This window comes from Neofelis nebulosa, chromosome 2 (genome assembly GCF_028018385.1).
Source record: "Neofelis nebulosa isolate mNeoNeb1 chromosome 2, mNeoNeb1.pri, whole genome shotgun sequence".
NCBI lineage: Eukaryota > Metazoa > Chordata > Mammalia > Carnivora > Felidae > Neofelis > Neofelis nebulosa.
In genome coordinates this window covers 208,326,987-208,350,348 of record NC_080783.1, presented here as the reverse complement: position 1 = coordinate 208,350,348, position 23,362 = coordinate 208,326,987, and the positions used below count along the sequence as shown (strand labels likewise).

General features: G+C 55.7%; 1 protein-coding gene and 1 long non-coding RNA gene across 5 annotated transcripts in view; both read right to left on the bottom strand.

Annotated features, from left to right (window-relative positions):
• Positions 1–23,362, bottom strand: part of CAPZB (capping actin protein of muscle Z-line subunit beta) — a 135,324-nt gene that overhangs the window by 10,091 nt on the left and 101,871 nt on the right. For all 4 annotated transcript variants that reach the window (XM_058718873.1, XM_058718870.1, XM_058718871.1 and 1 more), the window contains exons 5-6: positions 6,679–6,820; positions 6,186–6,302 (exon numbers count right to left, since the gene is read on the bottom strand). In XM_058718873.1, coding sequence (XP_058574856.1) covers positions 6,186–6,302; positions 6,679–6,820 — 259 coding nt within the window. The remainder of the gene's footprint in view (positions 1–6,185; positions 6,303–6,678; positions 6,821–23,362) is intronic.
• On the bottom strand, positions 10,158–15,801 carry LOC131505373 (uncharacterized). Its single transcript, XR_009258377.1, has 2 exons — positions 15,013–15,801; positions 10,158–13,663 (listed from the first exon to the last, which is right to left on the bottom strand). It is a non-coding gene; the product is annotated as an uncharacterized LOC131505373 (long non-coding RNA).

The following is a 23,362-nucleotide window of genomic DNA, read 5'->3' as shown; positions in this document are numbered from 1 at the left end:
ACGTCTTTCACTTGCTCCACAGCCTTCCCCCTGGGGCCCAGGTGGCAGTCGGCCAGAGGGCACCTTCCGCCCTCCGCCCCCCGGGAAGGACCTTACGATTTGGCTGTGAGGAGCTCCCACAAGCACGGCTGCGCACCCTTCCTCCCCAGCCCCTCAGCCGCCTGCATTTGCCCCCGAGCTTGTTCCCCCAGTTCCACCTTCCAGCCCATGTCCCCAGGAGGCCCTGCTAGGCGGAGGGAGGGTGGAGGCAAGAAAGGGCCAAAGGGGAGGTGACGGGAGAGGGCGCCGAGGGAGCGCAGGCTAGTGCGCCCCTGGTCTGAGCCCACCGGAGCGCCTCTGCAGCCTGGGTGTTGTGAGCAGGGGGGAAAGGCGGCCGTTGTTAAATTCACCAACGATTTAAAGAAAGCTCTCCATTCTGGGGCACCTGGGCGGCTCAGTCGGTCAAGCAGCTGACTTCAGCTCAGGTCCTGATCTCCCAGTTTGTGAGTTCGTGCCCCGAGTCGGGCTCTGTGCTGACAGCTCGGAGCCTGGAGCCTGCTTTGGATTCTTGTCTCCCTCTCTCTCTGCCCCTCCCCAGCTCACGCTCTGTCTCTATCAAAAATACACATCAAAAAAACAAACAAAAAAGGAAGCTCTCCAAGTCCTGCACTTACGCTCCCAGCCACCGAACTGAGAAGAGGACTGGGGGCAAAGCCTCCAAAGCTGGGGAGGGACCCCTGGGGGCCTCTGTGGAGGAGTGCTCCCGACCACTGGCTGGGATGGCTTGTAGGGTGGGTGCCTGGTGACACGGGTCCTTCCTTCCAGACACACACGAGGCAGGGGTGAGTGTGTGGCCGCGGGGAGGCCTAGCGTCCAGAGGGAAAGCCTGGGTCTGGTCACCGCGGGCATGGCTTGGTAGAGGAGCTCAAATGAGGAAGCCTCCCCTGACCCCATCACTCACGTCATGACGGGTCACCCACGCCCCGCCCCTCCTGCCTTGTTCTTCTTTGTTACTACCAGCGTCGGGGCTGACACCAGCTCATCGACTGACCTCCTGGCTGCTGGGCCCAGAGGACAGATTAAGAGCAGAAAGTACAGCATGGTACAAGGCAGCCCTTTTTTTTTTTTTTCTAGACAGACAAATCTGGCTCCGCCTCCTACTAGACAAATCAGCACGAGGACATTACGTAACAGTTCAAACGTCGGTCTCCTCCTCCTGTCGGTTAAACAGGGAGGGGAACGCCACCTCGCTTACAATCGAATCAAGGGGGCAGCCCCCCAAAGCACCATGCGTCGCCCACTCTTTATCACCAGCTTTCCTGGAACCCCTTGGTTCCCGATCCAAGGCAACCGGACGTTTTCCCGAGGTTCATCTGGGACACACAGCTAAACCCGCAGCCCTCATTTCCCGTTTGCTCGGAAGCCACGCATCATTAGCCGAGACCTGTCTCCCTGGCCGAGGCCCTGCCCCTCCTCTCAGTTACTTACCTTGGAAACCGGCCCCAGCTTTAACGCACCTCGGATGAGTTATGCGACCGGCCGTTAGGATGACAGAAGCACGAATCTCCTCATTAAAGGCCGAGGGCACAAGGCGACACAAACGGGCCTGCGGCCCCGGTTGGCGGGCTGAGGACAGCCACTCATCAGGCCCGTGTGGCTTGGCAGCAGGCACCGCTCGCGGCCAGCCGGAACCAGGCCCTGGCCGTGGGCTGGCGGCTCCGACCGAAACTACCAGGAAGGCTGAGGATTAAATATTTGTCCGGGTCGCTGTAAACCAGTGGAATTATAAACAGTTTGGAGCGGTAAGTGGTGCAGGAAGCCGTCTCCGGATATGGATTTAGGATTTTCCACCGTCGCCCGGGTGGCAAGGGGAGGGGGAGGGGGAGGGGGAGGCAGGCTGCGGTACAGCTGGCCGTCCGGGCTCAGCTGCCCTCCCCGCCAAAGGTTCCTGGAGGACAAGGGCCTGTTTCCACGCAAAATGACGGACCTCGGGTCTGAGATGAGTGGGGACAGCCCCGCCCAGGGGCCAGAGACGGGGACCCCCAAGATCCCCGGTGGCTTCAGGCCCCTCTTACTCGGCACAGTCAGTGGAGGCTTAGCATGGGGTGGGGGGGTTGGTCTAAGGCCCTGGGACACATCCCAGGCATGTTGACAAAACGTCCGCCCTGCCCTCTTTCAAATGCATGTATGCACTTTTCTGCTGAGCCCACGAGCCCACAAACCTACGTGAGTCACTAAATTCATCTTTTCCGCAATCTATTTTTTTCTATCAAATACGGCTATTAAAAGTATTGGAGTTATTAACGTTAAAACATTACGGGGCGCCTGGATGACTCAGTTGGTTCGGCTTAGGTCATGATCTCACGGTCCGTGAGGTCGAGCCCCGCACCGGGCTCTGTGCTGACAGCTCAGAGCCTGGAGCTGCTTTTGGACTCTGTGTCTCCCTCTCTCTCTGTCCCTCCCCCACTCACACTCTGTTTCTCTCTCTCAAAAACAAACATTAAAAAAATTATTTTAAAAAAAATTAAAAAATCATTTGCTGTCGAAAGGGACCCTCGGGCACTCCTGGCCGGGGCAGAGGCGAGGTTCTCTGCACGGAAGAGGGCTCCCTCCGGAGGGCGTTCTCAAGACCACCACACTGCTGCCAACGGACTTCTGGGAGCCCAGGGAGCCCAGGTGTTACCAGGTCTGCCCTTTCTCTTCGACCCCGCCCCTTTTTTTCCTAAGACATCTCAGGATGGTTTTTTTTGGTTTTTTGTTTTTAATTTTAATTGACAGAGAGAGAGAGAGAGAGCGAGCGAGCACGCGCGTGCGTGCAAGCGGGGGAGAGTGGCAGAGGGGGAGCGGAAAGAGAGAATCTTTTCCACACTCAGCACGGAGCCCCACGTGGGGTTCGATCCCAGGAACCGTGAATCGTGACCTGAGCCAAAATCAAGAGTTGGACACTCCGCCCCTTCTCTGCCCTGTACACAGAGACACCCCACTGCCCTGCACCAGCTCCAGGTGAAGGCCTTTCTTCCAGGTGGGGCGGCTGACGGTCCTACACGCAGAGGCTTCAAGTGGCATCTGAAGCGCCAGCTCGGCCCAGTCTGCTCTGCAGGAAGCAGCAACTCCCAGCCTCCAGCTCCCAGGTCACCCAGACACACCTGGAGGGGACATCTGGGACACGGGCTGCTGAGGACACCTAAGCAGCAGGCGGGTGAGAGGCACGTGGCAGATGCGACATTCTGCTCTGTGAGAAATCGATGCTTCCATTCCGGTGACCTAAATATAATTCTCATACACACCGGTCTTCCTCCACGGCTCCCAGCTCGTGGCTCCCAAAGCCTTGCAATTTCCTGAGCCACAGTGGGACCGTCTTTTGTCGTAATGGTCTTTGGTCTCCTGTCCTCAGCGTCTGAAATCACTTGGGAGCCATACAGGTGAAATGGGCTTATGTTAAGGAGGAGATTTTGGAAAGCACCTCAAAATGGGGGCTGGTTGCCAGGGGATCTTTCGGTGCCCCCCGATTTCCAGGCAGGGGCGAAGGAGGGAGAGCCAAAGAGTTTCCAGGTTGGGGAACAGAACGCTTCCAAGTGCCGCCATGCCGGGCGCCAAGCTCACGCTCCAGGAGGACAGAAGACAGAAGCCCCTTTGTTTAAGACCTCGCCCTCTGCTTTGTCTTCATTCGGCCGTCCATCTGTATCCTCTAATATCCTCTGTAGGAATCCGGCGCTCGAACGAGCAAATGGGTTTCCTGAGTTCTGGGAGCCACTCCAGCAGATTAATCGAACCCAAGGAGGGGTTTATGGAAACTGCTGACATGTGGCTGGTCAGCCAGCACAGGTGGCTTGCGAGTGGCATCTGAAGATACCTGTGGTGGGGACGGCCTGGGCCCCTACCTGCTGGGATCTAACGGGTCCGAGCAAGGCGGCAAGGCGGACGCCCTCGGGCTGCCGAGGAGGGCTTGCAGAGATGGCCCGAGCCAGCGGCTGTTCGTGGCCGGAGGTACACAGACGTGGTGAGCCCCGGTGAGGGTGAGGAGACGAAGCCGTGGCCACGCCTGCGGCCCCTCGGCCCCCCGGAGGCACGGAGCCAGACGGAAGCGGCAGGTGGCGTTCGCCCATAGACTGCTCCACGGTCTTCACTTTGAAAGGGTGAAGCCCTTTAAGTGTCCGACTCTCGACTTCAGCTCCGGTCATGATCTCACGGTTCATGAGCTCGAGCCCCATGTCGGACTCTTGTGCTGGCAGAGCATGCTTGGAATTCTGTCCCCTTCTCTCTGTCCCTTCCCTACTTGCTCACTCTCTCAAATAAAAATACACTTAAAAAAAAAAAAAAAAGGAAGCCCTGGCTCACACTGGACGTACGGCTGGCTCCACGACGCCCCCTAAAAAAAAAAAGGACTGTGGGAAAGATGATTATCAGATAGATGATGCCTCCGCTGAGGGAGTCTCTGGCAGCCACACTGGAAGGCTCTGAGTCTGGCCCCGAGCTCAAAGGGAAGCCACAGTCATCGTGGTTCATGTGCAAGTAACAAAACCAGAAGGAAGGGCTAACACCTGGACAACTGAAACCAGGATTGAACGTCGAGTGTCGAGAGAATGGGTAAAACCCCAAAAGTGAGGTCAAGTGTAAAATCTCATCTGAAAGAAGGCCAAGTGCACGAGAGCACGACAGGAAATCCCGGGCCCTCGGTGGCTCGTGGGAGGAAGAGGGGTAGGGGGGCACCTGTGGGCTCGTGACGTGCCAGCCGAAGCGATCCTGGGCGCACTGGAGGAGAGCTCCTGTTCGGACGTCACTTTGTGTTTGTTTTTTTTTTTTAAAGTTTATTTATTTTTGAGAGACAGAGAGAGACAGAGTGTGAGCAGGAGGAGGGGCAGAGAGAGAGGGAGACACAGGATCCGAAGCAGACTCCAGGCTCTGAGCTGTCAGCACAGAGCCTGACGCGGGGCTCGAACTCACGGGCTGTGACGTCACGACCTGAGCCGAAGAAGGACGCTTACCGATTGAGCCACCCAGGCGCCCCCTGGGATGCCACTTTTAGTGGAGGCCGACGTAAAAGGAGTGGACAAGCTCCTTAGTTCTGCCCAGTAGGGCGGCAGGTGTCCTGTCAGGTTGGGAGGTGACCTCTCAACTCTTCCAATGTCAAGATCCTGTGACTAAGGCAGCTTTTTGACTGCTCTGGCCAAACGTCCTCATTTTTTCTTTCTGAGGGGAAGGCATGTTTGGAGTTTCGAAAAGCACCCTGCCTGGACCCACACTGAAGGATTCTGGTGAGCATCACCGAGGTCTGTGCTCGGAGCGCTGCCGTGTAGGGCGGGGGCCAGAGCTCAGCAGACAGCAGGCTCCCCCCAGTGCCTGCTGGTCACCAGTCACTACTGGGCACCCGCACGAGGCGGCCACAAAACCCGCTTAGATGCTTAAGGTAGGCATGTCCTCTCCTGGATCCTCTTAGCTTTTATGACAGCCTTTTCTCTCCTTTTTGGACACACTGGCTACCGTCCCCAGCAGCCTGTCGCCAACCCGCTGTCTCTGCCGTCACTCCGTGTACAAGATAACGCCCGTCAGTTCTCTGCACAAAGCACCTCTCCACCAGAGTCTCCTGCCTGCCCACAGCCATCCCTCCCCCCATGGCGAAAAGCAGCCAGATTTTACCGCAGGAAACTGACACCCTTTTTTCCATCTATACCACCACCAACCTGAAGTCTGGCCAGACTGCTTCACGCCCCCCCCAGCCCTGGGAAATGATACTGCGATGGACACAGGTGGCCGAGGCCAGTGAGACATTGCTGGGGTTAGAGGAGACCTATTGTGAAAGGGAAGCTCTTTCCCCCCGGACTGCCCACCGCCAGATGCAAGCCAGAGGCCGCCTGCTCCCATGCGGAGACACGGGAGTCCTGACGCCCCAGGCCCAGTCACACCAAACGAAACCCGGACATCTCTCAGTCACACAAAACGCCTCGTTTTCATTTTTGCTTAAGGCTGTACTTGCCACCAAGAGTCCTCACACAGGACCTGAGTCACAACTGGGACATTCTCCCATTCTAAAGTGTTATCAGCAATCTGTCCTGAACATCACAGAAGCATTTCAACGTAAACACCCTGGCAAAAAGATAGACCCTTCCAAGACCTGATCTCCGGAATCACCAAGAGACCTGTGGGGAGGTCCCCGCGGGCACAGAGGCTGCCCCAGGCCTTCCCTGCGGGGCACCGGCAACTCTTACCTGTCTGGTTAGGCTGCCTCCGAGGTTCATGGTGCCAGAGCCCGACTTGTTGGTCTGCAGCCACAGCATCACCGTGGAGGTCAGCTTGTAATGGGCGGTGCGACCACTGGATTTCTCCTGCAGGATGAGACGGACATCAGGACCCTAGATGCGACCCTGAGCTGAGGAGAGCCCGAAGCGGCCCCTGAACTCAGGGCCATTCTACATTCGAACGTGTCCCTCCCACCACCACGTGCCACCAGCACATGACCTTCTTAGAAAATCCCAGCTGGCTTCTAAAGGGACCGAGTCTACAACCACGTGCACTCAGTTCTTTGGGATCTTTAGCACCAGGGACTACTGCAATCTTGACTTCTCTCTACAGAACTAAGTGGCTTTGGGGCGCGTTTAGGAGTGAACAGGGCTTGAACAGGGCTTCACATATCACAGCATCCCCCCCACTTCAAGAAACTTCTGCCGGGAGGTGGGGGGGGGGGGGGGGGAAGGGCCATACCTGCACTTCCACCACGTGGATGGAGTCCCAGCAGCCCTTGATCTTCTTTGATCCATCTCCAGCCTTCTTTATGAGGATCACTCCAGCAAAACCATGATCCAGATCCCAGAGGTAGACTGATGAGACGCCGCCTTCAAAATACCTGCCGGAAACAGGCCCACGTGCCCATTAGATGTTAAGCCCGTCAAATTACAGCTCATCAGCCCAGGGGTTCATTTGGCAAAGCTTCATCTGAAGGTCTGTCTGGAACTGAGGACCCTCCCTCCCTGCGGTGCTTTCCAGGGCTGACTCTTCACGTGTCCTGAGCACCTGTGCTTGGGGGAGGGGGTCCCAAAAGGAACAGGGGCTTAGGAGTCCTAAAGTTGAACTGGAGTGTGAGCTCTGCCATACTAACTCTGTGGTCTTTGGCAAGCTTACTAAACTTCTCCGGGCTTCTGGTTCTTTCCAGATGAAGGATCCAGCAAAGTGTGTGATGTGGAATGGACGCACAATGGGGGTCATCACCAGAGTAATCGTTACTGTTCGACATCCCTTTCAGGACGGCTATTTCACAGGGGGATCAGGAGAAAAAACAGCAGAGCCCCTCCCCCCCCCACCCCCCACCCCGAGCTCCCTCCTCAGGTCTGAGTTGGTGTGGAAAATCTCCTAACTAAGAACAAATTCAAGAGGGGAAGAGGACGACATCAGGCTGGGGTCCCAAATCCAGGAGACCCAGAGCGACAGCGTGGCAGAACCGGGCGGCCGGGGGCACAGCGGGTCACCAGCCGCTGTGCGGTGAGTACCCGCGTCCCAGCACGCTCTTTATCAGCCCGCTGCTAGAGCACATTCTTTACCGGGACGTCTGTGGCCTCTCTGACCCCAATTAACCTCGGCATCCACGGTGTGGCAGGCACACTCTGGGGCTCGCTGGGAGGGCCAGCAGCACATGCGCGGCGCTGAGCACAGGCTTGGGGGGCACAGGGGCCTGAGCCCCGGCCCCCCCATCACCAGCTGTGGTCACACATTACCCACCCACCAACTCTTTATAAAGTGTTACCAGGTACCGACAGTCTGAACTGGGCCTTAGTTTCATTATAAAATGGGAACAGTAATACCTACTTTATAGGACTGGTAAGAGACAAAAAAACAAAACAAAAAAACCCAAAAAAAACCCCACGGGAAAGTAAAAAATCTGACCAAAGATGATTATTGATTTTAATAACAAAAATAAGTACTAAAAATAAACACGTTTGTGAATTCTCAATAAAGCTGTTACATGACAAAGATATACACGGTTAATACTAATATTTAGAGAATGTGGGTGAAAGGGACACTAGAGTTCTTTGTACTTTTGGGGGGGGGGGTAATTTTCATCTGAAACGATTTCAAACTAAAACGTTTTGGTGGCGACTCACGCGAGTGTAACAATCGGAGCAAGGAAACAGCCTTTCCTCACGAGAACGAGTCTCCTACCTTTGATCCTAACCCACAGTGGGCCCACCGGGTGCCCAAGGGGTGCGGACGAGGTCTGCAACCCTCACGCCTCCCTGCGGGGATTCCTCGGGCAGAGGGGGCAGCCCGCCGCTGCCATCACATCCCATCCCTGCTTCTCGTTCCCCGCAGGATGAGCTGTGATTAAGCCGTCAGATGAAATTCACACCCCCAGTTGCCCTGGGCCAGGGCTAACCACACGGTCAAGCCAAGGAGGGCGGGAAGGGGCTGGCTCCAGGCGAGTGCAACACAGAGCACAGATACACCTGGGTGGGTGGGGGTGGAGGGCAGAGCTCAGAGGCCTCCTAGGCGACCTCCAAGAAATCCACACTCAGGGACCCCACTCAGGAAGGTTCCTTGTCTTGCTCCTACTCTGTCCACACTCCACTCTCTGGGGGTGGGGGGTGGTAATGAGATGTATTCCGGTCTAGGACCTGTGGCCCCACCTCTCTTCCTGGAGATCCAGCGGTCTCTAGAACAGGGCCCCTGCAGTGCTCGGGTGAGCTCCAACCAGGGGCTTGGGAAGCCTTTCTGGCCCGTTCTCCTGGGCTCTGGTGGCTCCCGCAGCTTGAACGTTCATCAGGAGGCACACCAGCACACTAGGGAAGAAAAGCCCCGCCAAGCCCAGTCCTGCTGGGGACGGAGGGCAGGGTTCCAACGCACGGCTTCCCCTCCGGTCTGCTTGTGGGGAGCACGGCCCCACATCAAAAGGGAAGAAACAACAGCTCTAAAAACTGTGGCTTTTTTTTGCTGGCAAAAAGGAGGGGCCGATAATCCCTTCTGAAGGCTTGATGCCCGCAGTCATTCTCACCCTTCCGCCTCTCGTGGCTCGTGGCCCTGGTCTCCGTGACCAGACGGCGGCGGTGGTCTTGTCCAGGCTGTGCGCCCTCTGTGCCCTAGCGTACTGGGGAAAGCGGGCCAGGCAGCCCTGGAAGGGAACCAGGAGAGACCCTGGTGGTTTCACAGCCCTGGTCACCACGTAGAGACCAGCTCCACAGCACCAAGCAGCCTACAGTCAATTCCCCTCGGTCCTGTCCCTTGGACTTGTTTTCTTCCAGAAAACAAAACCTCTACATTCATGTTTTATACGGTGGAACTGGCCGTTTCCACCCCAACGTCCCGCCCGGTGGCCTGGCTCCCACTCTGGGCAGCCTCTCCCCGGGATCCTCAGCCTCCTCTCTGGGCCACACTGACCCGGACAAAGTTTCAAGTCGGAGACAAACGAGGTAAAAACACAAACACAACTCTGACTCCTATGTGGGTTGCTATTCCTTTCTCCAAAATTAAAAACTTCACTGCAAGAACAGTTACAAAACAAGGAAATTTAAAAATTAGCCCACAATACCATATATCAACTTATCCCATAAATCTGATTTTTCCAAATCCCCTTCCAGTCCTTGTCCGGGTGCGTAATTTTTATATAACGAAAAGCACAGCAACGGTACTGCGTTGAGCTCGGCCTTTTTGCCTGGCACAGGATCGTCAGCACTTTTCCAGAGGGCCCCATGATCTCTCACTGTTTTTAACAGCCCAGGTACTAGTCCATTGGGCAGCATCCTAACTTAGTCGATTTGACTTGTAATAAAGCGATGGCAGCAGGGTCGGAGGCGACGCCGTTGACCTCACTTTGAATCTGTTCCCTCTCCCATCGGGGTGTTCCTCATCGGGGTGAGGCAGGCGTGCTGAAACCCGGCCTCTGCAGGCATGTGGCCCCAACACACAGCAAGTCAACAACGGGCCTGCATTCCATTCACCAAAAGGCATCTCCGGGGACTGGGGAGCCAGCAAGTCCCAACCCGATGCTCCAAGACAAAGGGAGCAGAGGACTGAGTGATCAGAAGGGCCGTTTCGGAATCTCCCAGAAACACCAGCCTCCCCGACAAGTGCCGTCAAGGACCGCGGTGAGCAGGTTGGTGGCGGGGTGACTGCGGGGCATGCAGACAGCCCCCCATTACGTGGTTTACAGCTTGGCTCTGCGAGTGAAGCATTAATTAAACAGGGACCTCAACAAGTTTTTGAAAATTTATTCTTACCTACTGTACTTTGATCATAATGACATGAAACAGGAAAAAAATAATTTTTATGTGGTTCACATTTATGAGTTTTTACATAAAGGCTTTTGTGGGTATTTTAAGAATGTGCTAAAATGTTGTCTGAAACCACATAAAGCCATCTGAGGAGTCGCCCGCCAGAACTAACAGCACACACATGGAAGCACTTTAACTGGCCTTTGTATATTTAATGAGTCAAATAGTATTAATATTGTTTAAATGCGAACATGCCGTTTCAATAAGGTGGTTCTACCATCGCCAGCGACCCGCTCTTGGGCCTCGCACGTCAATGTGAATGAATGATCCAATGTGCCGGGACCGAGAGCAGACCAGCGCTTGATCATTTCTAAAGCCCCAGCCCTCCAGGGAGGGAGGGAGGACGGGCCCCATACCAACTGCCACGACACCGCTGTGTGAGCTCGGGAGGCAAGGCCCAGAGTTCCTGCGGTGGGCTCTCTGGTCAAGTGGGCAGCTCAGAGAACTTTATTTATCTAAAAAAAAAATGTGTTTTTAATTTGTTTGTTTGTTTATTTAGAGCATGCACAAACAGAGAAGAGGCAGAGAGAAGGAGAGACAGAATCCCCAGCAGACCCCGTGCCGTCAGTGCAGAGCCCGACACAGGGCTCAAACTCACAAACTGGGAGATCAGGACCTGAGCTGAGATCAACAGGCAGGTGCTTAACCGACCGTGCCACCGAGGTGCCCCCAGCTCTGAGAACTTTAAAACATGAAGGCCTGAAGACGAGAGCAGAGGCTTTTCTTGGTCCTGAAACCCACATAGACTCAGGTGAAGGGGATGAATGATGTCTTAGCTGGGGACAACACAGGGACACTCTGCAGGGGAACTGGGGAGAAGCCACCCTGGAAAGTCTTGAACCATGAGGCAGCGGTGCCCCTGAAAGCTCCAGGGACACCCGCAGTGGGGAAATGACACGCTGGAATCAAACTGTGCTGGTGTCCACTGAAAAGCAAACCCCTTCCACCATCCACCACAGGGCTCCGTGGTCTCAGTGGCTCCCAAGACTTTCCCAGTAAGGGTGAATGCTTCCTTCCCTTTAAAAAAAAAAAAAAAAAAAAAAAAAAATTTAAATTTATTTGTTTAAATTATCACTTTTTCAAAGTAAACCCTACCTCCAACGTGGGGCTCAAACCCACAACCCCAAGATCAAGAGTCACGTGCCCTACCAACTGAGCCAGCCAGGCGTCCGAAGGGTGAACATTTCCTAAGGCAGTGGAACTGCAGAGAATTCGGACAGCTAGGTCTAAGATGGGGCCACCGTGCACCGGCTCCCTAAGTCCGGTCCTCTGAAAACCAGTACCTGAGCACAACAGGCAGATCCAGGTTTCATAAAGTCCAGAAGATCGGGGCACCACGGGCCACCTCCGCCACTAGAGGAGCTGGGGGTAAGCAGCCAGCCCAGCAGGTGGGCTCACATTTATCCACACAGTCAATTACAATTAAGCATCATCTGCTCAAGTTTACTCCCTATCACCAGCTACATCCCTGAACCTGGACCAACTAAAAGCCCGACTCCTCAGAGTTCAGTATCCGTCCTCCCTGCAAATGACTCTTGCACTCGAATCACGTCATAGTCATGGGTACAGATTCTGAGTCCGTAACTCTCCAACCACAGGACTTCTGGGTGGAGGCGTAGCGGACAGAAGAGGGAAAACATAATTCTTCACATGCTTCACACTCAAAATGACCTACTTCACAAAAGCTGAAGAAAAGAAAACATCTCAGCTCCTGAAGCTTCACGGAGTGTGTGCAGCCGAGCTGTGCGTGGAGACCCAGCATGGAAACTTGTTCCGGGAATCTGAGCTCTAAGTATGAATTACCCAATCCCCAGTCTTGGCCAGTGCTGGGCTGCAAATGTAACAGGAAAGACGGGACTGGAGTGGATGGGACCTCGTCGGCTTTCACTCCTTCCTTTCAAATTGCCCCCGGGAGAAGAGCCGGATCCACGCTTCTAATACAGAGGCCCCGGCAGGTAATGAGTCACACGCCACGACCCTCCCAGCAGAACGGCATCCAGGACAGACCTGCTGGGAGCGGGCCCTTGTTGGCCTCACTTGGATGTGCTCTTTTTGCTCTACGTGGCCGGGGGGCTGCAGCAGACGCGGCCCCCTGGCAGTGCGAAGTCATGTTTGACGTGGAGGCCCAGGCCATCACCCCCAAGGTCAGAGAAGCTGGGGGCATCATAAGGCCCCTAGATGCTAGAGTGTGAGGGGCCTCCTTCTGCAGTTGGCTTCATTAAATAAGCCAGGAGAAGGCAAGGAATATTTATTTGGCACCAAGGTGGTGCAAAGACTGTTTTCCCATTTGCAAAATGAGGCAGCTGGATCACAGACTCACCAGGGTCTTATCCGGCTCGGCTGCCCAGGATTTGGTGGCTGCATCAAGGCCCATATGAGGTACACTCTGAGCACCACAGTGCACATTACTAACACCTTAATCAAGTTGGTCAAGATTCTGCTTGCACGCCTCCAGTGACAGAGAACTCACTACTTTTACCAAAGCCATCATTTTCATTTTGGACAGTCTGACTAGTTCTCACAGGGCTAGAGTGAAAACTTCCACCCACTGCCCACCAGAACCACACAAAATAAGAACTTAATGCTCTTCCCTCCAGTAATCCTTTTAAATATCTAAAAATAGCTTACGTAAACCCCAAGACTCCTCTGTTGTGACCTTCCCGTTATCTTATTCCTCCTAAGACGTGAATTTAAGCCCCGGCCCCTTGCTTATCCCCTTCGGTAAGGGTCCGAGAACAGACGTCAGCACCCTGTGTTGGCCAACGTACGGCGGAGCCCAGCACAGCTCCAGGGGCAGAGGCAGCTTCTCCACTCGGGAGCCCAGGAGTGAGGCAGCTTTCCTGGCCACCACACCGCACTCATGATGACACATACGACCTCGTGCTCATCCCTCCCGGAATGTGTTTCCTTACGCACTGTCATAAAATTGTCTCCCGTGTCCTGTATTTTTGAGACCTTGGTGCACTGGACCTGAGAATCCACTTTACACTCATATCTGTTCTACTTAATCTCAAAGACATGGCTTCACCACCTCAGTGTATCTGTGGGGCTTTGGAGCCTGCTGTCTGTCGTCCGTATCCCATCCGAGCCACCCTTCCCGGAGGTCTCTGCATGTGGGAATACACACAGAGGTAGGGTGCAATCAGGGGAGTATAGGACCAAGTTCCAAACTGAGGGAATGAGCTCTCCCAACCAGCTCTAGAGAGTCCTGGAGGCTGGGGTGACCCTTCTGTGGCGAAAGTGATGGTCGACTTGGAAGGACGCACGTGGTCTGGACACTTCTTCCGAGTTGGGGGTCAGAAGTATCTAGGTGGGAATTCCCACGGGCTCTGATCCGACTGGAGATGAAGGGGCCATCAGGATGGAGAGGGAGGGACAGAGGGGATAGATGACGTGCGCAGGCCGAGATGCCAGGCAAAGGGTTCACACTGTATAGAAATGTTTACTGTCAGTCCAATGAAAACAAGGGGAATCCTTGTGGTACTCTGTCTGAAGCCAGGAAGGCTGTCCCTTAAAATGTCCCAAACTATTAAGATTCTAGGAGATTCTTCCTTCCCTACTCTGTGCCCTTGTGTCTCGGCCGTGGTCTGTGGTGCTTCTGGGATCTCCCTGCGTAGCAGCAGTTAAGACTTGGGGGGACACTCTTCACCGTGACTGGCACTTGGTCACGACAGTAACAAGGAGGTCATGTGGGTGCTTGTTCAGATGGAAACCCTCAGGCTCGCTGACTGACTTCATGGCAAAGACAGGGAGAAGGAAACCCAGAGGCAGAGCCATTTCACTAGCGGCTCAAGTTTGGCCCCAGAACAGGACCTTCTTGTTTCCTCCCAGCCAGAAAAAAGTAACTAAAATTCCCAGCTACCAGCAGCAGTTTGTTTTTCTGATCATCCTTAAACATCCTTACAACGTAAGAAGGCACCTGGTACCCACAGGTGGGAACAATTCAATTCCACTCCAGGAAAAAAGAAAAATCTCCAATTTGCTTGGAGAGGCATCTAAAACTGGGCCTCCTTCCTTGCAGTGCAGACCAACGTTCCTCTCTCGTTGGCTCCAAACTGGCCACCACCGAGAGGTGAAGAGTCCTCCCTGTCCAACAGAAGGACGTGGGTGCTGCCCGACGGCTACGGCATCTGGAAAGCCCACAGAGAGCCACAGAACAGGCTGACAGCCACAACCACGAGGGTCTGGGAAATGCGGGCTCCCCCGCCCGGCCCTGGCCCCTGGCGTACCAGCCTCCATTCGGATGCATCCACGAAACCACGGGGGGGGGGGGGGGGGCGCTGGCTGTTCGTCTCCCTGAGGCTCCTTCTCTCTGGGCTGAGAAGGGAAGATCTCCCTCCTCCTAACCTTGGCCTGCTCTGAACTGCACTCAAAGCAACGTCCTGTTTGCTCTGTGAGCACAGTCCCGTACCCACTTCCCTGGGGGCTGGAGCTGGCTCTGCACAAAATGGAGAAAGGCCAGCCCTTGGGTCTGGGCTGGCAGACCCGCGGCTGAGACCCCGCTGCCCCCGCGGGTGTGTGGAGACCAGCTGTTCCCACCGCGGCCTGCCGAACGTGTCCAAGTCTGCCCGTGGACACGGCACAGGTATTCTGTGGAAATGCCTTCCAGGGCACACAGGTGCAACAATCCCCTGAGCAAACATACCGATCGGCTTAGGCACGTGTGACTTTAACGCCAGTTGCATTTTGAAACGCACATCTGGACCACGGCCGCAGCCCTTTACAGCCTCTTTACAAGGTTTTCAATTTTTTCTTTTTTTTTTTTTTTTTTACTTACAGAGACACGACGAAGGTCTCTCTAGAAACAAGGGTGCCGCCCACGGGGGCGGCAGATCTGGCTCTGGGATCCGACCCAGCCGTCCACGCTCGGCGCCACAGTGACTGTCTTCGGGCTCTCTGGAACCCCACAACAATCCTGGCCGTCTGGAATCACAGAGCCATCACAGTCATCAAGGGCTGCCATCATGGGAAACCCATTCTGTGTCAAGGGCTTTGCGTATGTTATTTTACAGTTAAGAAAACCGAAACCCAGAGAGTGAAAGAAACACGCCCAAGCCACAGGGCTGAGAAGAGGGCCGCTGGGACCCGACCTTGGGTCTGGCTGGCCCCGTGTAGAAGGGGCACCGTGGCAGTGCAGGCGGGCAGCGGGGCTCAGGGGCCCTGGCTCAACCCGTGAGGTTGAATTTGGCTCAGATGAACACACACAAGCACGCCACCACCACCGTATACCACGCTGGTCTGGGAAAAGAAAGCAGGAGACGACGGTGCATGGCCTGGCGGCTGGGGCCCACCACACTGGGAATTCTGGAAAGAAGAGAAGGATCCTCCACCTTAATAAGGCAGCTAGGGTCTGCTGGCTGAGCCTCTGTTAAGACCACCCGCTCTTGATTCGTGCACAAAGCAGCTTCCCAGAAAAGATGGGTCTAGGGGCGCCTGGGTGGCGCAGTCGGTTGAGCGTCCGACTTCAGCCAGGTCACGATCTTGCGGTCCGTGAGTTCGAGCCCCGCGTCAGGCTCTGGGCTGATGGCTCGGAGCCTGGAGCCTGTTTCCGATTCTGTGTCTCCCTCTCTCTCTGCCCCTCCCCCGTTCATGCTCTGTCTCTCTCTGTCCCAAAAATTAAAAAAAAAAAAAAAAAGAAAAGAAAAGAAAAGAAAAGATGGGTCTACCAAGAGTCCGGGAGGCAGCTCAGCCAGGAGCACAGCTTGATCACTGAGGGGAGCTGGTCCTTCCTTCCCGATGGGGGTCTTCACCCCAAGACGTGCAAGTGCGTGATCCAAGTGTGACCGTGTGACATATGCTTGCCAGAAGCCAAGATTTCTGGAGGAATCAGAGTCGCCGATGCTGATTCAGGGGACTGTGTTTATAAACAAACTTCTTTTTTGCACACGCCTGCTTTCCATTTGACCTTCCTCCATTTTCTTGGTAAAATTTATTTTTACAGAGACAGAAAGAGAGTGCACACATGGGTGAGGGGTGAGGGGGAGGGAGAGAGAGAGAGAGAGAGAGAGAGAGAGAGAGAGAGAGAGAATCCCAAGGAGGCTCTGCACTGTCAGTGCAGAGCCTGATGTGGGGCTTGATCTCAGGAACCGTGAGATCATGACCTGAGCAGAAATCAAGAGTCAGACACTTAACTGACTGAGCCACCCGGGTGCCCCTCTTTGACCTTTTAGCAGATGAAACTCAGACGGCGTGCCAGGGCAGCCAAACCCTGAGCTGCGGCCTTAGGATGGCGGGTGGCTCACTCCCACCAGCCGCCTCCAGGCTGGGGGCGGCTTGCAGGCTGGTCTAGACTCTCTCTTCAGGGGCTCCGGAAGCCGCAGCGGACAGTGTCCGTGTCAGAGTGGCGGTCACGGGACAGCTGAACCTTGCGCTGTGGGGGCAGGACGCGGACCAGCTCCGCTCCCCCGGAAGGCAGACAGGCCTCTCTCTCGGCCCGTCTCCCTAGCCAATTAAAACGGCACGACTGAGGGGGGCCCGGGTTTCCCCACTAACTGCTCCCAGAGCTTGCACACAAGCCCAAGGCTGCGGCAGTCCGGGTCCCGCAGCAGGCAGGGCGGGTTCCCAGAGGCCCTCCGTACGCGTGGCTGAAGATACAAATAATACATGTGAAAACCCAAGTACTGATTACACTGCCGACAAGTGGAAAGCCAGACACAAACCCTGTCCTCGCCCGCAGTCCCTGGAGCGCGGCCTGCAGCTTGGTGCAGGGACAGAAAGCTTTACGCATCGTGAGCCGTTCAGACCTATCTGACCAAATGGCCCAGGTCTCATCAAGCTCCAGAACTTTCTGAATTATCTCCCCACCACTTCACACTCCAGAGACTGAAGGTAATTGCCAGCTGTTTCTGGGAAGGCACTGGGTGACCTTAAAGCTACAGATTTTACCCGGCCAGACTGAGGGACGAGTAGTTGGGACCCAGTAGCCAGACTAAAGGAAGTCTGGGGTGGGATCTTTCCACTCAGGCCTCTCCAATTCAGCCTCCAAATCGCTTATGGAGAGTTTCTGAGGATGCACTTCAGAGCTGGCCTATGTTCCCCTGGGACCCTCCAGACCCTTCCTGGTGCACTGAGAATGACACCCAAAGCCCATGCCTGACAAGGGCCTGGGTACCTCTCACTACTGCTCATACCCTGCTCCAGCCTCCACTCAAGTGACGCCACAGCCCAGGAACCACAGCCCGAGTGACTCCCACTGCTCAGAGCACTGGCTCACCCACCCTGCCCCTGCCAGGCTCCACGGCTGAGCACGTCCCCCCCCCCCCCGCCCCCAGCCCTGCCCGGCTCCACAGCTGAGCACGTCCCCCCCCCCCCCCCCCCCAGCCCTGCCCCTGCCAGGCTCCACGGCTGAGCCCGGGCTCTCCACGACCACCCGAGGTTGTGATTCACTAAGAGGCTCACGGGACTCAGCACAGAGTCTTCCTCCCCTCCAGGAGCTATTCCAGTGGAAGGAGACAGGGCAGAAGCAGCCGAAGGGAAGGCACGAGGGGGAGGACCTGAGGAAACCAGACACAAGCTCGCAAGAGCTCGTGACTCCTCTTTGGGGTCAGACAGGACGTGCTCCATTCCTCCAGCAATGAGTTGTGTGAGGTGCTGTCTACAGGGACGCTCATCAGACCCGGTGACCAGGATTTTTATGGGTAGAGTGCTCCCTACCCAGCACACACAAAATTCCAGGCTCCCAGAGCGAAGCAGGAGTTCAGCATAAACCACAGGGTTTGTGCACAGAGTTTAAGCAACACGCGCCACTCCTATCAGGGAATGGCAGGGACCCTCCCTGAAAACCAAGCTCCTGGACGCCAGCCAAGGGCGAGCCTTGCAAGGACAGAAGTACCACACCGGCTACTCGAACTCTCTCCTGCGCAAGGGCAAACCCACTATCATCAACGCACGCTCGTACCCCCCTATCTAAAGTCAGGCTCTTTTGCTCTCCTGCCTCCACACCTGGGTTTGGTCCTTCACATCACTCAGCAAATCGTGCAAGCACTTTGTTCCCTTCCTCGGGGTGCACCTGCACCTCTTCAACTTCTGTTAAAATGTGAGTCCCGTGTTCGGGGTGCCTGAGTGGCTCAGCCGGTTAAGCAGCCGGCTCTTGATTTCGGCTCAGGTCATGATCCCAGGGTTGTGGGATCAAGCCCCACGTCGGGCTCCAGGCTGAACACAGAGTCTGCCTGGGATTTTCTCTCTCCACCCATCCCCCCCTTGGCCCCTCTCCACCACTTGTGCTCTCTCTCTCTCTCTCTCTAAAATGATAATAATAAAGCCCTGGGTGGCTCAGTCGGTTGAGCGTCCGACTTCGGCTCAGGTCACGATCTCACAGTCTGTGAGTTCGAGCCCCGCGTCGGGCTCTGTGCTGACAGCTCAGAGCCTGGAACCTGTTTCAGATTCTGGGTCTCCCTCTCTCTCTGCCCCTCCCCCGCTCATGCACGCGCGTGCGCGGTCTCTCTCTCAAAAATAAACAAACATAAAAAAAATTTAAAAAAAAATGGTAATAGAAAAAGGGAGCCCCATGAGGGCAGGGGCTGCACCTGACCCACTCCCTGGTGTGCCTTGTGCTCAGGGCACAGAAGGTTCTTAATATCTGTGGACCGATCGTAAGTACTCTCTCCCATCACCACAGACGGGAACCACTTCACTCCGTTTTCGAGACAGAACTTACTTGAGGTCTCGCTGTGGGCCAGCAGCTGAGCCCCAGCCAGAACCCACAGCCTTCCAGTGTGGCTGGTGATGTGACACGGCCTGCTCTCTCACCACGTCTGCACCCAAAGCCACCTCATACCCACAACCATAAAAGGCCCAGGACATGAAACATCCACGGGATAACTACTGCCAAACTAGAATGATCTTGTCGCGCTGGAGTCGGTGCAAGAGGAGCCTTATGAACAGCACCCCCCCCACACCCCTAAGAGGGCAGGGGGCACCTCTTCAACAGACAAGGAAACAGACGCTCAGAACGTGCACATACTTGCCCAGAGTCAGTGAGTGAGTAAGCGCAGAACGGAGAAGGAAGTCCAGGCCCTTTCAAGGCCCGGCTCCTCCTGATTCCACAGCCGGCCACTCAGGTCCAGCGAAGGCGGGGAGACCCCAGGGGCCCCGGGTGCAAGGTCCGGGGAGGCAGCCGGGAACATGAAGTTCCAAGGATTCGGGAAACCAAGGCGATAAACTTTTTTCACACACAGATGTGGATGCCTTGCCCCTCCAGGGCCAGTGTTGCCCAAATGTCAAATGACAGAGGGACAGGATGGAAGAAGGAAGAGGCAGAAATAACCACAATTCGTGCATGGCCCCAGAGAGGGGAGAAAAGGCAGGGAGCTGGGGGCAGCCCGTCCACCCAGCACCCTGGCCGCTCCCAGAGAGGCTTGTGGGTTTCTGGACTGCCACAGGGACGCCAGCCTTGTTTCATTCTATAAACTTCTTCCAGACAAGGAGAGCTGATTAGAAAAGCTAATTAAATCTTTTGAAGATTATCTCAGACCCGAAGCAAGGGAAGAACACGAAACGCTTTCCCACCCAGCTCCTCCACCCCCCAGACTCTGGCCTTCATTAAGCTTTGATTTCAATCAATTGCACACCCACTAAAATTAACTTATAAGGCCAATAAATTGCAACCGCATGTTTGAAGGTATTATCTGCTGCAAGCCAAGAGCCAAGGACCGCAGAGCACGGGGCAAGATGTTTGGCACAGACGGGAGTAATCATCTCTGGAAGAAAGCGGTGCCAGCCCACTTGGTCAGAACATCTGGTCTCAGCAGAATCCAGGCCGACAGAGGCAAAAGCGAGACCCGGTGTGAAAGCCAGAGGTGGGAAGGTTTCCCTGGGAACCCGAAAAATCAAAGCACCGATCCTGGGGTTCACAGTGCGAGGTCCCTGGCAGCAGCGGTGGCCGCCCCACATTGAAACCCCCACTCCCGACTCTTCCCCGAGGAAGATGCATCGTGTAGATCAAGCGATGGGGTTTTGTGACCGATGAGCTACCCTAGGCTTGGGCCTAAAAAAGCAGTCAACTTTGCCAAGAAAGAACGTGAAGCAATCCCATAAGCCAGCCGACCAAGAGCCTGCCCTTTCTGCTACCTTTTCCCATGTCCCCAGGTGCTACGCAGGCTGCGGGGACACTCCTTGGACTGAGCCAGGCCCACGTTCACAGGTACGAAACCGTCTTGGGGGTTTGGCAGAGGAGAATGGAGTAGCCTGGATGTTGGTGACCAGGGTGGGAGGGCTTGGACGAGGGCAGTGAGCCATCAGGATGGCCTGAGAGTAGACAGCGACCCCACCCAGCCGGCCAGCAAAACAGGCTTGTCCCCTAAGCATGTGCAGCAAATTGACTATTTGGACCTAAAATGAGGGCTGCTTGGGTGGTACAATCAACAGTCGTTGGGACAGTTCTTCCTCCGGGGGAAAGCTGCCACCATACCACTGATGATGGCAAAAAAGGGCATCAATGAACATGGGAGGGACCCGAGTCAGAGGCAGGGAAGCAGAGACCCGACCGGCTTGTGAGGGGCTCCTACTTGAAGGCTCCTCCTGCCCACACCCCAACTGAGGGCACATTTATTCCATGATGGGGGAAAGGTGCATGCAGGCAGGAGAGGGGGCACCACGCCCCTTACAAGTGGAGGGTCTGTGGGTCCATCCATCCCTGGCCCCGGCTCCCTCCCTGTGACCACTCTGATCAGTTCCAGGGGCTCATAATTCATCCTAATTCTCTGCAAACTCAAAGCCTTGACACAGCCCGGATGAAAGCACCCCCCCCCCCCCCCCCCAGACCTGAGGATAGAATCCATCAGGTCCTCAGGATGCTAATGAAGAAGCCGTAATCTCTCAGGGCAGAGAGCAGCCTCTGGGGAGACAGCGAGCACTCCCTCTCTGGCAAGGCCTGGGTGGCTCTAGATGCCTGACCCGGATCACGTTTCAGTTCTGGTCTCAAGCACTCACTCTCCCAAGGAGAACAGCAGGAGAAGGATCGAGGTTAACGGGTCCACGATAAGCAGGGGAGAAAGGGGTGTCTGCCACTTTGCCGGAAGACAAAATATCCCTGCAAGGTCTTCAGGCATAAGCCAACGGGGGCGGCAACAGGGAGGGTGGCAGGAAGGAACACTCCGGATCTCTGTGGGCTGCGTTCAGTGGCCTTCCCAGCACGGTGAGGGCCCTTCCCACCAGCAGTCTACACGACACGCTCCCGGAAGTGTTCGCTGCAGAAGGATTCTGAGCCCGCAGGCCGGAGCCTGGTAGCTTCAGTCACTTGAGAGGGTCAGTGGTCAAGAAGTCGGGCACAAGGCAAGGCCAGTCCTAACTCTGTGACCCATCAGGACCCAAGAAATCAGAAACATCTGGGGTCATCGGGAATCCAAGACCAGGGGAGCACAGGGGAGGAGTCTGCTCTCCAGGCTCCTCAACGCCTATGGGGGTACAGGCCAAGCTCCAGCATGGAATGGGGTGCCCCCGAGACGGCAGCACGCCCTTGCTCCTCTTCTGCGCTCGTGGTGGCAGCACTTTTCTTCCCGGCCCCTCACGCAGCAGACACAAGGCAGTGCTAGGGGAACGCCTCCCCTCGCGGCGACCTTTGCCAACACGACAGGGAGACAGGCGGAAGGAGGGCTTTGTGGCCTCACTCGCTGGGGGCGACAACAAATGAGCCTTTCTAATGGGAAGGGACAGAGCTGAAGGGTCAAGGGAGGGCGTGACCTACTGCCCCTTCACCCCATGGACCGATCCGGTCCCCGGAACACCCAGGTAACCACTGGCTTGTGCTCAAGGCAGAGAAAAGGCCTCCTAGCCCCCAGCTGACTTCTCTCTACTCCAAAAACACAGGGCAGAGAAGAGGTCAGCCTTCTGGGCCGTACCGTGGTCACCAATGTGGCTACCACCAACTCGGGAACTGAACTGAGAATGGAACTTCTGGAGGTGAACGATGTACCACGATGTTTTAAAAAAAAAAAAAAAAAGTAATTAAGAAAAGAAAAGAAAGAAGAGGGGGGAAAAAGATTTGTTTTCATAATTTTTAGCCCAGAAGTGTGTCTCATTTTAACTCTCGTCATGTGTGGTCCAGCTGGGAAAATGTTCCTCACACATGGTCTCAGGAGAGAGTGTCCTCAGTACTCTGATAACAGTGGGTGGTTTGAAACACGACTCTCGGTCCCCAGTGACAGCTCTAATCACCACCTGTGTGGTGGCCTGTGGTTGCTGGCACACGGGAAGAAGCGGGCCTCCCCGCACCCCCCACACCCAGAGGCCCGGAACTCTCTCCTCCCTGCTAGCAGCAGCACGCAGATGCTGCTGGGGACAGAGGTGCGTCCTCTGGGCTGGATTCCATGCCTGCCACGGCACCTCAGGGTCTGGGCTTGTCCACTCGGGTGCAGGAAGCCGTCCTGTCAGTCCCTCTCAAGCCCACAGCGGGTCAGCACCCCTGCAGAGGTGGGCACAGGCTCACAGACACCTTCAGGTGGACATTTGCTCAGGAAGGGAAGTCTCTTCAGGAGATGCCGTGAGGAGATACCCCCAGGGAGGGAGTCCCAGGCCTCGCTATACCGGAGCGGGGTGACCGCTCTAGCCAATCAAGACCCCACAGAAGGCACACGCCTAACAATGACCACGTGTCATCACATATGTGAACCAGCAAGACGGGAAGGAGAAGAAAGTCAGAGACAAAACCGGGCCCTTCCCTAGGTCTGCCCCAAAAGGGCAGGACCAAGGCCACGAGTCTGAATCACTTCACTCAGGAAATCACAACTCAAACCCTTAAGTCCAAAAGAAATCACAACCACTCTCGTTCTGACCCCTGGAGAATCCAAGAGGCGCCCGCACAAGCGGCCTGACAGACTGCTCTTTCCTGGCTCGGGCGTGGCTGGCCCCCTCCGGGCATCAGACCTCAGCTCCAAGGTCACGTCCTGCAGAAGCTTTCCCAACAGCTCCGCTTAAAGCAGCCAGTCACTCTCTGCCCCACCACCCAGCGGGGTACCTGCTCACAACCGTCTTCCCACAGTGGACACTTCGAGAGGGCAGGAACGTGGTCTAGCACGTTCGAGGCCACACCCCCAGTGCTTGGCGGGCACCTTCCATGCCAGGCGAGTAAGTGAACAGACTCTGGACTCTGGACAAGGATGACTTTACATCCCAGGTCCACTGCTCACTGG